General features: G+C 32.7%; 1 protein-coding gene across 1 annotated transcript; it reads left to right on the top strand.

The window, feature by feature from the left end:
- Window positions 1–1,638: 1,638 nt before the first annotated feature.
- Mtr4 (exosome RNA helicase Mtr4) lies at window positions 1,639–6,603 on the top strand. Its single transcript, XM_065499532.1, has 3 exons — window positions 1,639–1,904; window positions 1,965–2,854; window positions 4,287–6,603. The coding sequence occupies exons 1-3, from the start codon at window positions 1,771–1,773 to the stop codon at window positions 6,356–6,358; spliced, it is 3,096 nt and encodes a 1,031-aa protein (XP_065355604.1). The 5' UTR covers window positions 1,639–1,770; the 3' UTR covers window positions 6,359–6,603.
- Window positions 6,604–13,396: the final 6,793 nt, after the last annotated feature.

Here is a 13,396-nt window from a genome sequence, read left to right as displayed (position 1 = left end):
ATAAGCGTATTCACAACAAACTCTAAATCATCTCATCTCTTTAACATCAATTTCGAAATCTATGTATAAATGATTAGAAAATGAACAGTCTTAAGAGACCCTACATCCACTAGTCCTATTAATTGCGGTGAACTAACTAGCGTAATATCCAAAATTTCGAACGCTTATTAGCGTTCGATTAAAAACTCGTTCGATATCGGTATTGTTCGGAAATGCATCACTGCGATGCATCTGATGCGCAGAACGTTCTAAAATGCAAAAGTTCGGTATATACGGTCGCTGTCTCAAGAATGTCCCGTCTATTTCCCGTATTCGGTCATGATTTTTTCCGCCAGACTCTATGAGACTGGCATAGCAGATGTGTATTTGAAGATGATTCAAGAGATGCTATATCTATGTCTTTAGACGGGCTCAAGTATTTATTGAAACTCATTGTACCTGTTTTCAGTCCCTTATTGAAATCTATATTCTATGTTTCTACCTATGTCCGCTATAAACTCTGAGACCATCCAACCGATTAGCTACAAACTGGTATCATTGGAAAGGTAATTTTCTGAATATGGTTTTGGACACCTAAAATACTACATTAGGTGATTTCGTAAAGATTTTCGAATTTTCTCATTCAAACACTTTTCATCTATATATATAAAAATGGATGTATGTTCCGAATAAACTCAAAAACGGCTGGACCGATTTTAATGAAATTTTCAGGGAATCTTCAGAATAGCCAGCAGGTAACACTGTATAGTCAGATTTTTAGTATTCGGTCTGTGGGCGGAGGGGCCGCTAATGCCATATATTCATAAAAATGGATGTCTGGACCGATCTTGATAAAATTTTCACGGAATCTTCAGAAAAGCCTTTTGGATTTTCGGTCTGTGATAAACAATTTTGTTTACTCCTGCATATTATGTGCATAATAAGAAATTTCCATATGAAATCTAATTTTAATCCAAAAATTATGATTTTAACAAGCTCGATGACCAAATACAATTGAAAGTGTCTGGCGAAACAATAAAATACAAATCGATTGACACAGTAATGAACGAAGAACAAGTCGTCAATTGTCGTACTTAATTTTTGAATTCATTGGAACCAGCAGAAATGCCACCACATGTATTAACATTGAAGGTTGGATTACCGACTTTTTCAGACACTGTATATTAAAATCTAGATCGAGATGCAATATAAAACAGATGTTTTCTAAAGGCCAGCAACGCGGACCGGGTTCAGCTAGTTAAATATAATTATCTTTTGAATATAAGCCAATCTCGACCATTTATAAAAAGAATTACTTGTTAATAAAGTTAAATACAAAAATCAAATTTGAAATTTTTAACAGTTTTTGTAAACATTGCACACTTTTCTTTGTGCTGGCAATGTCATAATAATATGTTCACGTTTTCGTTAGTGAAATATCGTTTTTCCACAATGTTATATACGGATTTTTAATGGGAGTATTTTGTCTATGCAGCAAACCTTTATTTTTTAAAATAATTAATTAAATGCAATAAATATTTTTTAAATAATTAACAATTTGTAAACACTGCATTCTTTTGTTTATGTTGGCAGTGTCATGCATTTATTTTTATTTAAACAACCCTGTCTTTAAAGGAGAACTGTCAAAATTTCACAACACATTGAAAAGCGTGCAGTGGTATAAACTCGTGTACAAATTTTTGTGTAAAATTATAAATAAATAGATAAATAATTAAAAAATAGTATTATAAATAAAACAAATCAATAGACCATTAACATTTGAACAACATCATGGCTGATGTAGATGATTTATTTAATTGTTTCAACGAGGAGGCAGACGAAATTGCTCATGAACCCCCAGTGGCTGCTGTAGAGGCACCCGTAGTTGTGACAATAAAAGATAAAGTTCAAAAGGAAACTGAAAGGTATTTATTTACAATGACAATATTGGGAACTATTTTTACAAAGATTTTGTTTACTTAAAGCCCCTCCAAAGTTGTAGAAAAAAGACAAATTAATGAAGAAGATGAAACTGCGGATACTAGTAAACGTGCTAAGGTGACAGAATCTATATTGGATGATATTTGTGTAGATGCTTTACGTTCACGCATATCCGTGCATGTCATACAATCACCAGAATCTTGCACTCACGAAGTGGCCACCTATCCGGGTCAGGAATATTTACCACTGCAACCTTTCACCGGCATACCCGCCAAGGAGTATCCCTTTGTGTTGGATCCCTTTCAAAAGGAAGCCATTCTTTGCATTGACAATCAACAAAGTGTCTTAGTTTCGGCTCACACCTCGGCAGGTAAAACAGTAGTGGCTGAATATGCCATTGCAAAGTCGTTGAATAGCAAGCAGAGAGTCATTTACACTACACCAATTAAGGCATTGTCCAATCAGAAATATCGTGAATTTAGTGAAGAATTCAAAGATGTTGGTTTGGTTACCGGTGATGTCACCATTAATCCTTCGGCCTCTTGTTTGATAATGACCACTGAAATTCTGCGTAACATGTTGTATCGTGGTAGTGAAATTATGCGTGAAGTCGGTTGGGTTGTCTTCGACGAAATCCATTATATGCGTGACAAGGAACGTGGTGTAGTGTGGGAAGAAACTTTAATTTTGTTGCCCGATAATGTGAGATATGTTTTCCTATCGGCTACTATACCAAATGCACGACAATTTGCCGAATGGGTATGCCATTTGCATAAGCAACCGTGTCATGTTGTTTATACGGATTACAGACCAACGCCTCTGCAACATTACATATTTCCAGCTGGTGGTGATGGCATACATTTGATTGTGGACGAAAAGGGACAATTTAAGGAGGATAATTTCAATACAGCCATGGCTGTATTACAAAATGCTGGTGAGTTTTGTGTATGTATAAGAAATTAAATTTATGAAAAATAATTGAAAAAAACTGATAGAAATATTCCTCGTTTATGTCGGCTTAGAAAAATTATAACTTAGGGATAGCAACCACAGTTTTATGAAATTGCATTAATGTCATCCTTGGATTTACAAAATAACAAAACTTTAAATTTGAATAATTGAGACTGTAATTTTTTGGAGAAAAACCTAAATAACTCAATTTCTTTCGCTCAACAAACAAAGTGAAATTCGTATTCCAAGGTTTGTTATGAAAATGTAGCTGTTGCCTATAATGGCCTGTATTCGCTTTATAATCGATTTGGCACATTTACGGCTCTGTTAAGTTCCATGTTTCAAGTAAGGACTCTTTACCTGAACTAAAGTGTTAAATTTTAATTAAAGTCAGGGCTCTGTGCAGGCGTTTCTCTATTTTTATGACAGTTATGAATCAACCAATGCTTTGCAACACTTGATGTGGGCTCGGAATCGTTGTCTAGAAAAAAGGGAAAGTTGTTTGCGATGGCCACTTTTTCTCACTTTGCTTTAAATTTTGTTTTAAAATAGTTCAAAATGGTGAGAAAAACACATTTGTCGATTTTGCCTACTCCGGCACTCTATATCAAATCCCTAGCCATTTGTTACAAATCCTTTATTTGTTTGGAAAATAACAGGTTTAGCTTAACTTTTAAACAGATCCTAGTAAATCAAAAATGTTGACACTATTTTTCTTAGCGGACTGAATATTTTCATTGTGATTGGTGGTACGTTAGGTTAGGTATTCAGGCAGCCGTCCAAACCCTTCATCTCGTACAACTCACTTGGGTCCATTGATCGATCACTTTGTGTGATTGGTGGTAAAATTTTTGTTTTTTTGTCAATTTTTTCAATCGCTCTAAAGCATTTGCGATATATTCTAATAGTGCCAAATAACGCTTATTTTTCATATAATTTCCTTTAGAATCGTATAGTAAAGTCAGATTTGAAATATATTCAGCTGTTTACTCTGTAGAAAATGTCGCTCAAAATCAGTATTTCAGCTGCAGACATACAGGGTTTATGAGTACCTGCACCACATAAAACATGGATGCTTCCTATACATTCCACCATTACACATTTTGTTAATGGAGGAGGCATATAGGAGAGCATCCAAACTACCAGATTTATTCGGGGCATAGCTGGTTGATCGGGTTGGACACATGCGTTTTCTATGAATATTTAAGAATAACCCTACCCAGCAATTACATGACAAAGAAGTAGTTTACGCAGGGGTTCAAGAGATTACGAAGTGGTTCAAATTAGGTGAAACATGCATTCTAGGTCGTAAAATATTTTTATCAAAATTACCATTTTTAGGATTTCGGAAGAAACTTTTTAAATATCATCGATAAATCTTCTAATTTTGTTCCTTTTCTACGCTATCTTTCCAGGTGAAGCGTCTAAAGGTGATCAAAAGGGTAGAAAGGGTGGAATTAAAGGTGTCAATGCTGGTCAATCAAACATTTTTAAAATTGTCAAAATGATAATGGAACGCAACTTTGCACCAGTCATCATCTTCTCCTTCAGCAAAAAGGATTGTGAAGTGTATGCCATGCAAATGGCCAAACTAGACTTTAACACGGCAGAAGAGAAAAAACTAGTAGATGAAGTATTCAATAATGCCTTGGATGTGCTTTCCGAAGAAGACAGACAATTGCCACAAGTTGAAAATGTCTTGCCTTTGCTCAGACGTGGCATAGGCATACATCATGGTGGTCTCTTGCCAATTTTAAAAGAAATTATTGAAATTCTGTTTGGTGAAGGTCTTCTAAAGGCGTTATTTGCCACTGAAACATTTGCTATGGGTCTTAACATGCCGGCCAGAACTGTTTTGTTTACGGCACCGCGTAAATTTGATGGCAAAGATTTTCGTTGGATTTCTTCGGGAGAGTATATTCAGATGGCTGGTCGTGCCGGTAGACGTGGTTTGGATGACAAAGGTATTGTTATTTTAATGATTGACGAGAAAGTATCACCATCTGTGGGCCGCGGTATTGTACAGGGTAAAGCTGATCCTATTAACTCAGCTTTCCACTTGACCTACAACATGGTGTTGAATCTTTTGAGAGTCGAAGAAATTAATCCCGAATACATGTTGGAACGTTCTTTCTTCCAATTTCAAAATCAATCCTCCATACCAGAACTCTACAAGGAGGTTCAAGAGAAACAGCAACAATTGGATAAAATTAAGGTGAATGAAGAACATAGTGTTGCATCCTATCATCATATACGCGAACAATTGGATTCATTGGGCAAACAGTTTCGTAAATGGATCACCAAGCCAGAATATCTCGTTCCCTATTTACAGCCGGGTCGTTTGGTGAAGGTTCAAAATGATACCGAGGAATTCGATTGGGGTATTGTGGTCAATTTCAAGAAACAAACTAACAATGCCAAAAATCCTCTTAAAGCTGAAACTGTTATAATAGTTGATGTTCTCTTGCATGTCACTGAAGAATCGGCCAAAAATGATGAACCAAAACCCTGTAAACCTGGTCAGAAGGGCAACATGGAAGTTGTACCAGTGGTTCACAAACTTATTTCTCAAATTTCCTCCTTAAGAGTCTACTATCCCAACGACCTAAGACCAGCCGATAACAGACGTAGTGTGCTGAAAACCATTAACGAAGTTAAGAAACGTTTTCCAAAGGGTCCTCCCCTTCTAAATCCCGTAACTGAGATGCACATTAAAGATCCCGATTTCCACGTTATTGTTGAATCTATAGATAAATTTGAAGAACGTTTATTTGCCCATCCTCTGCATAATTCTCCAGACTTAGAACGTCTCTATTCACGCTACACACAAAAACTGAAAGTGCTTGAACAACTTAAGGCGGCCAAGGCGAAATTGAAAGAAGCTCGTTCTTTGCTACAAATGGACGAATTAAAACATCGTAAACGTGTGCTGAGACGTATGGAATATTGTACCGCCCAAGATGTTATCGAGTTCAAGGGACGCGTAGCCTGCGAATTGAGTTCCGCCGATGAACTTCTAATGACCGAAATGATTTTCAATGGCGTCTTTAATGACTTGACTACACCACAATCGGTAGCACTACTTTCCACCTTTGTCTGTGACGAAAAATCGTCGGAAAATCCCAAATCGACTGAAGAACTCTCGGGACCTCTAAGAGCAATGCAAGATTTGGCACGCCGTATTGCAAAAATCTCGAATGAATGTAAATTGGAGCTGGACGAGGAAACTTACGTTGAAAAATTCAAGCCTTTCCTCATGGATGTTGTTTTGGCCTGGTGTAAAGGTGCCTCCTTCTTGAGTGTCTGTAAAATGACCGATATCTTTGAAGGTTCCATTATTCGTTGCATGCGTCGTTTGGAGGAATTGCTGCGTCAAATGTGCCAGGCTGCCAAGACAATTGGTAATACTGAATTGGAAAATAAGTTTGCCGAAGGAATACGCATGCTTAAGAGGGACATTGTTTTTGCCGCTTCTTTGTATTTGTAGATCAAAAGCTTTCCACAGGTTTTCTTACCTCTTTTATAATTTTAATAGTTTTTATTTAGATTTTAATGAGTTTTATGATTGATTGATGAAGATTTGCATATTAAAATATATATTCGACTTGAAACGTTATCTTATTTCCATTGCTTACATACGTACATACTTTTATGTATGTATAATTTGTGTAACTTTTTTCACTATAAATTAAATAAATAAGAATTCTATAAAATTAACAAAAAATAAAACAACGTTTGATTTATTGTTGTATATAGGAACGAAACGAAAACTGTTTGAACCTTTACTCGTTCGAGTTCTCCAGAATTTCGAAATTCACTTTAGTTTGATTTTCTGGTTAAATTCACCTTAGTGCGTCATCGAAAACCGCATAGCCATCGTGTAATCTGCTGGAATTCTTCTAAACATCCCTATCAGGGATCTCTATTAGATGTATCCTATCGAAGTTTTCTCCTTTTTCATGTAGTCCGAGATTAATAAATCAACGCGGATCCATGAGCGCAAACTGGTTTTGTATAAGATTCTTATGTCATCTTTATCCATCGTCCTTAATAAAGTCGACTCATACAACCTAAGTAAACATATTGTTGCCATTCACATTACTTTCTCCCAAATGAGCAGAATATTCTGATGATATCAATTGCCGCCTGTGGTATGTTTCTTATGGCACATTTATGACAAGCGAGGCATATATCTGAACCTCGGCAAATATCTGCCTGTGACACTCTATTTTTATTTCCTCCCAATACAACTGAGCTATAGATCCAATACACTGCGTGCAGTCACAATTCCCATGTTTTACTTATGAAATTCCTGCAAGCTTATGTATGTTCCTTCTGCAGTGTAGTTTACTGTCCAAGAACTTCGCCAGAAAGTGTAAGTTCCACACTTCCAAGTTTTGGTAGTGTAAAGCGCGCGTTATATAGTTCCGTATTATTCGGGTTGACCCCAAAAACTTTAGTTTTAGCACAGGATAAGACATTTACAAGCGCCGTTTGCATGACATCACTGATTGTGGGATCATATCTTCCTAGAATTGTATAGATAACAATTATATAGACGCTAAAAACCACAACAGTGGAGATACTATCCCTCCTTGTGAGTCCTCCTGATAAGCAAACTTCTTAGTGGAATATCTCCAATGTTGGAGTTAATAATTCTGCTATTAAGCAACCATACTATTCAATTTACCAAGAACTCTCAAGCCCTAAGTCGAGAGCTTATCTTATCTCCCCAATTTCGATATTATTAAAAACTCCCTCTATATCCAAAAATGCGCCCATATATTGAACAGGGTCTAACCCTGTTAGAACACCTACTATATATATCCACTAATAAATAGAGCCCGAGGTATTACGTATGAATGCCGACCACTGCTTTAGAACAAAGAATATTCACACTTTTTGAACAAGCATTGAAGAAGAATTGCAGTAAATACTATCAATGAAGTTGCAGATTCGTTAAAAGGTGTCAGTCTGATATCTTTTGCTACAATGACGGTCTAAACAATTACCAAACTACAGCTGGGGTGTAACAAGGATCTGAACTAGTGCTATTGCTATGAAAAATATTTCTCATCTCCCATAGAAAATACTGTTGATTTGTGTCTAATTCGGTACAGTTATTTGGTCAATAGTCCAATCGAAACTGTTATATGTTGACCTCAAATATAAAGGGATAACATTGCACCAAGTGAATTCAATTTTTTACAACTCATAGCTCTTTTAACTGATTCCTAAATAGCGCAATGACAGATGGCAGATGTGACAATAAAATATTTTTCTGATATAGGGTTTATATGGAGGGGTACGGTCAATTAATTACCGATCGTCACACAAGTTGGTAGAAAGATTTAGGTTCATATAAAACTTGAACGTTCAAGTCATTATCAACATATTTATGACTGCTCAAACAGTATTCCGGAGGGACATTTGTGTGCAGTCTAGGTGAAATCATGAAACGGTAATACTATTACCTATTTTCAATACCAAACAAACCTTATAAACATAGAGTATTTGTGGAATTTCAGCTAGCTAGCCCCTTTCGTTTGGGCCCTATCGTCTTTTCAACTGACAGATAGACGGACAGTCATAGCTAGGTCGTCTTAGAATTATGTAAGGAATATTTCGATGTAATGACAAAATCATTTCACTCTTCTTCCGTTCTATGTATTTATTCTAACCAAGACACTTTTCTACAAAAAATATGACTAACCCAAGACACTTTTCTATTGAAAATTGACTTACCAAGTCACTTTTCAGTGGAAAAATGTCTTACCAAGGCACTTTTCTGTGGAAAAATGTCTTACCAAGACACATTTCTTTGCAAAATTGTCTTACCAAGACACATTTCTTTGCAAAATTGTCTAATCAAGACTCTTTTCTATGGAAAATTGTTTTACCAATACACTTTTCTATGGAAAATTGTCTTACCAATGCACTTTTCTATGGAAAAATATTCAATTCAAGACACTTTTCTATTTAAAATTGTCTAACCAAGACACATTTCTATGGAAAAATGTTCTAATCAAGACACTTTACAATGGAAAACTGTTCTAATCAAGACACTTTTCTATGGAAAATTGTCTTACCAAGACACTTTTCTATGGAAAATTGTCTTACCAAGACACATTCCAATGGAAAATTGTCTAACCAAGACACTTTTCTATGGAAAATTGTCTAACCAAGGCACTTTTCTATAGAAAACTGTCTAATAAAGAAGCTTTTCTATTGAAAATTGTCTAATCAAGACTCTTTTCTATTGAAAAATGTTCTAATCAAGACAATTTTCTATGGAAACTGTCTAATAAAGAAGCTTTTCTATGGAATATTGTCTTACCAAGACATTTTTCTATGGAAAATTGTCTTACCAAGGCACTTTTCTATGGAAAAATATTCTAATCAAGAGACTTTTCTATGGAAAATTGTCTAACCAAGACACTTTTCTATGGAAAAATGTTCTAATCAAGACACTTTACAATGGAAAACTGTTCTAATCAAGACACTTTTCTATGGAAAATTGTCTTACCAAGACACTTTTCTATGGAAAATTGTCTTACCAAGACACTTTTCTATGGAAAATTGTCTTACCAAGACACTTTTCTATGGAAAATTGTCTTACCAAGACACTTTTCTATGGAAAATTGTCTAACCAAGGCACTTTTCTATAGAAAACTATCTAATAAAGAAGCTTTTCTATTGAAAATTGTCTAATCAAGACTCTTTTCTATTGAAAAATGTTCTAATCAAGACAATTTTCTATGGAAACTGTCTAATAAAGAAGCTTTTCTATGGAATATTGTCTTACCAAGACATTTTTCTATGGAAAATTGTCTTACCAAGGCACTTTTCTATGGAAAAATATTCTAATCAAGAGACTTTTCTATGGAAAATTGTCTAACCAAGACACTTTTCTATGGAAAAATGTTCTAATCAAGACACTTTACAATGGAAAACTGTTCTAATCAAGACACTTTTCTATGGAAAATTGTCTTACCAAGACACTTTTCTATGGAAAATTGTCTAAGCAAGGCACTTTTCTATAGAAAACTGTCTAATAAAGAAGCTTTTCTATTGAAAATTGTCTAATCAAGACTCTTTTCTATTGAAAAATGTTCTAATCAAGACAATTTTCTATGGAAACTGTCTAATAAAGAAGCTTTTCTATGGAATATTGTCTTACCAAGACATTTTTCTATGGAAAATTGTCTTACCAAGACACATTTCAATGGAAAATTGTCTAACCAAGACACTTTTCTATGGAAAATTGTCTATCCAAGACACTTTTCTATTGAAAATTGTCTAACCAAGACACTTTTCTACAGAAAACTGTCTAATAAAGAAGCTTTTCTATGGAAAACTGTCTAATCAAGACACTTTTCTATGGAAAATTGTCTAAGCGAATTGGGAAACACATTGTCTTACCAAGACATTTTGTTTGAAGTCCAACAACAATTTGTTTAAACTATCATAATATATTAGAACATTATGACAATATAACTTAACAGCAGACCGTTTGAATCCCCCATATGTACATTTAAAAGCTTTTGACTTACCAATTGATTTCGGTAGATGAACTTTAATATTAAATTATATATCGTATGTATATAATAATAATAATAATAATTATTACAATAACTATGAAACAATTCTGGAACAGACAAAGGACAACACAAAATTATGTTTTTAAATATACGGCAAAGATGATTTTTATTTAAGACAAAATACAAAAATATGAAATGGATTATAGAAAAGAATATATCAAAAAAAAATTATTAAAACTTAATGTTTATAACTTAAATTATAAATAATTATAATATAAACTATATAATGCGATGTGGACAGTAACAATAATTAAAATAAATATTGTAATCTATGTTCATAAACATTTAAATATGCAAAAATATATAATAGACGACATGTATCTAAATATAAATGGACAATATACAATTACGAACATAAAAAGATAGATACATTAGACATTATTTATTATTATTATTAAATACACATACAGTTTATAAACAAATTGGACGGATTACACTGATATGCCTTGATAATAACTTTGCAATTATTATCGTTTTAAAAATATACAAAAATTATAAAGAAACACTTAAAAATAGAAATTATTGAATGTTAATAAATTAAAAGAAAATTCTTTAATTTAAGTAAATTTGTTAGAAAACTTTATTTACATAATAAAATGAAAAAAAGAATTTAAAAATTTCTTAAACTATAGAAAAATTAAAAATAATTAAAACTAACAAAAATTAATTGGAATGTTTTGATATGGATTGTATTCGTGGGGTTGATATATATTTTTTTTAAATATTAAAATTTCATTTGTTATTTGTATATTTAAATATATAATATTATATTAGATATTGTATAATTACACTTACATAGGTAAATATATACTATAGTAAAAGATTAATTGAGATCTTAAAGATCTAAAATTGTATGATAAAAATAGAACTTATTTATAATAATTTAGATATTGTCATAAATGGTAATTACTTTAAAGTTTAAACTTTATTACAACTCGTTAATTTGTAAAACATATTGAGTAGTAAACATATTTAAAACCGATATTCTCAATGTCTGGTTGTCTTATACCTATAGTTTACACGTACTATATTGTTAAAGAAGAAAACTATTTATTAAGAATGGGCTTAAATCGTTTTGTTATATACAATTTATATTTCTAAATATTTGTAAATTTGTATGTCAACTTAAATTTAACATTTTAAAAATGTTTATTTCAAAACACTGTTTTTATATTTTTTCGAATAAATTTAAAGACGAATGATAATGGTTTTTCTAAATACCTTTAATTTTAAATAAGACACATTGTGAGCAATAAACATTTTAATCTCAGTTGGAAAAATTACGTTCATCTTCTAGCAGAGTTCAAAAAAGATTTGAAAAGTCATCGTGCACGTAAAATGTTTAACTAAGTTAGGTTAATAGTTTTTACGGCATCTACATTAAAACTATCTATCTACAAATCAATATTTTTAAATACAACAATATTTCCTCAACTGTTTAAAAAACTGCACTTTTCTATAGAAAACTGTCTAAAAAAGACACTTTTCTATAGAAAACTGTCTAAAAAAGACACTTTTCTATAGAAAACTGTCGATCAAAGACACTTTTCTATAGAAAACTGTCTAACAAAGACACTTTTCTATAGAAAACTGTCTAACAAAGACATTTTTCTATAGAAAACTGTCTAACAAAGACACTTTTCTATAGAAAACTGTCTAACAAAGACACTTTTCTATAGAAAACTGTCTAACAAAGACACTTTTCTATAGAAAACTGTCTAACAAAGACACTTTTCTATAGAAAACTGTCTAACAAAGACACTTTTCTATAGAAAACTGTCTAACAAAGACACTTTTCTATAGAAAACTGTCTAACAAAGACACTTTTCTATAGAAAACTGTCTAACAAAGACACTTTTCTATAGAAAACTGTCTAACAAAGACACTTTTCTATAGAAAACTGTCTAACAAAGACACTTTTCTATAGAAAACTGTCTAACAAAGACACTTTTCTATAGAAAACTGTCTAACAAAGACACTTTTCTATAGAAAACTGTCTAACAAAGACACTTTTCTATAGAAAACTGTCTAACAAAGACACTTTTCTATAGAAAACTGTCTAACAAAGACACTTTTCTATAGAAAACTGTCTAACAAAGACACTTTTCTATAGAAAACTGTCTAACAAAGACACTTTTCTATAGAAAACTGTCGATCAAAGACACTTTTCTATAGAAAACTGTCGATCAAAGACACTTTTCTATAGAAAACTGTCGATCAAAGACACTTTTCTATAGAAAACTGTCTATCAAAGACACTTTTCTATAGAAAACTGTCTATCAAAGACACTTTTCTATAGAAAACTGTCGATCAAAGACACTTTTCTATAGAAAACTGTCGATCAAAGACACTTTTCTATAGAAAACTGTCGATCAAAGACACTTTTCTATAGAAAACTTTCGATCAAAGACACTTTTCTATACAAAACTTTCGATCAAAGAAAACTGTCGATCAAAGACACTTTTCTATAGAAAACTGTCTAACAAAGACACTTTTCTATAGAAAACTGTCTAACAAAGACACTTTTCTATAGAAAACTGTCTAACAAAGACACTTTTCTATAGAAAACTGTCTAACAAAGACACTTTTCTATAGAAAACTGTCTAACAAAGACACTTTTCTATAGAAAACTGTCTAACAAAGACACTTTTCTATAGAAAACTGTCTAACAAAGACACTTTTCTATAGAAAACTGTCTAACAAAGACACTTTTCTATAGAAAACTGTCTAACAAAGACACTTTTCTATAGAAAACTGTCTAACAAAGACACTTTTCTATAGGAAACTGTCTAACAAAGACAGATTTCTATAGAAAGAAGCTTTTCTATAGAAAACTGTCTAATAAAGAAGCTTTTCTTTAGAAAACTGTCGAATAAAGATGTTTTTTCTTTAGAAAACTGTCTAACAAAGTCATTTTTCGATAG

Source organism: Calliphora vicina, chromosome 2, assembly GCF_958450345.1.
Source record: "Calliphora vicina chromosome 2, idCalVici1.1, whole genome shotgun sequence".
Classification (NCBI taxonomy): domain Eukaryota; kingdom Metazoa; phylum Arthropoda; class Insecta; order Diptera; family Calliphoridae; genus Calliphora; species Calliphora vicina.
The sequence above is the reverse complement of the archived record's forward strand: the minus strand, read 5'-3'. Positions and strand labels throughout refer to the sequence as shown.

What these genes read in the sequence shown, in the direction of transcription:
- Mtr4 (XM_065499532.1), top strand. Translation starts at nt 1,771, where the DNA reads ATGGCTGATGTAGATGATTTATTTAATTGTTTCAACGAGGAGGCAGAC. An exon ending in GTTCAAAAGGAAACTGAAAG is followed by an intron (nt 1,905 to 1,964) that starts GTATTTATTTAC and finishes GTTTACTTAAAG; the next exon opens with CCCCTCCAAAGTTGTAGAAA. An exon ending in GGCTGTATTACAAAATGCTG is followed by an intron (nt 2,855 to 4,286) that starts GTGAGTTTTGTG and finishes CTATCTTTCCAG; the next exon opens with GTGAAGCGTCTAAAGGTGAT.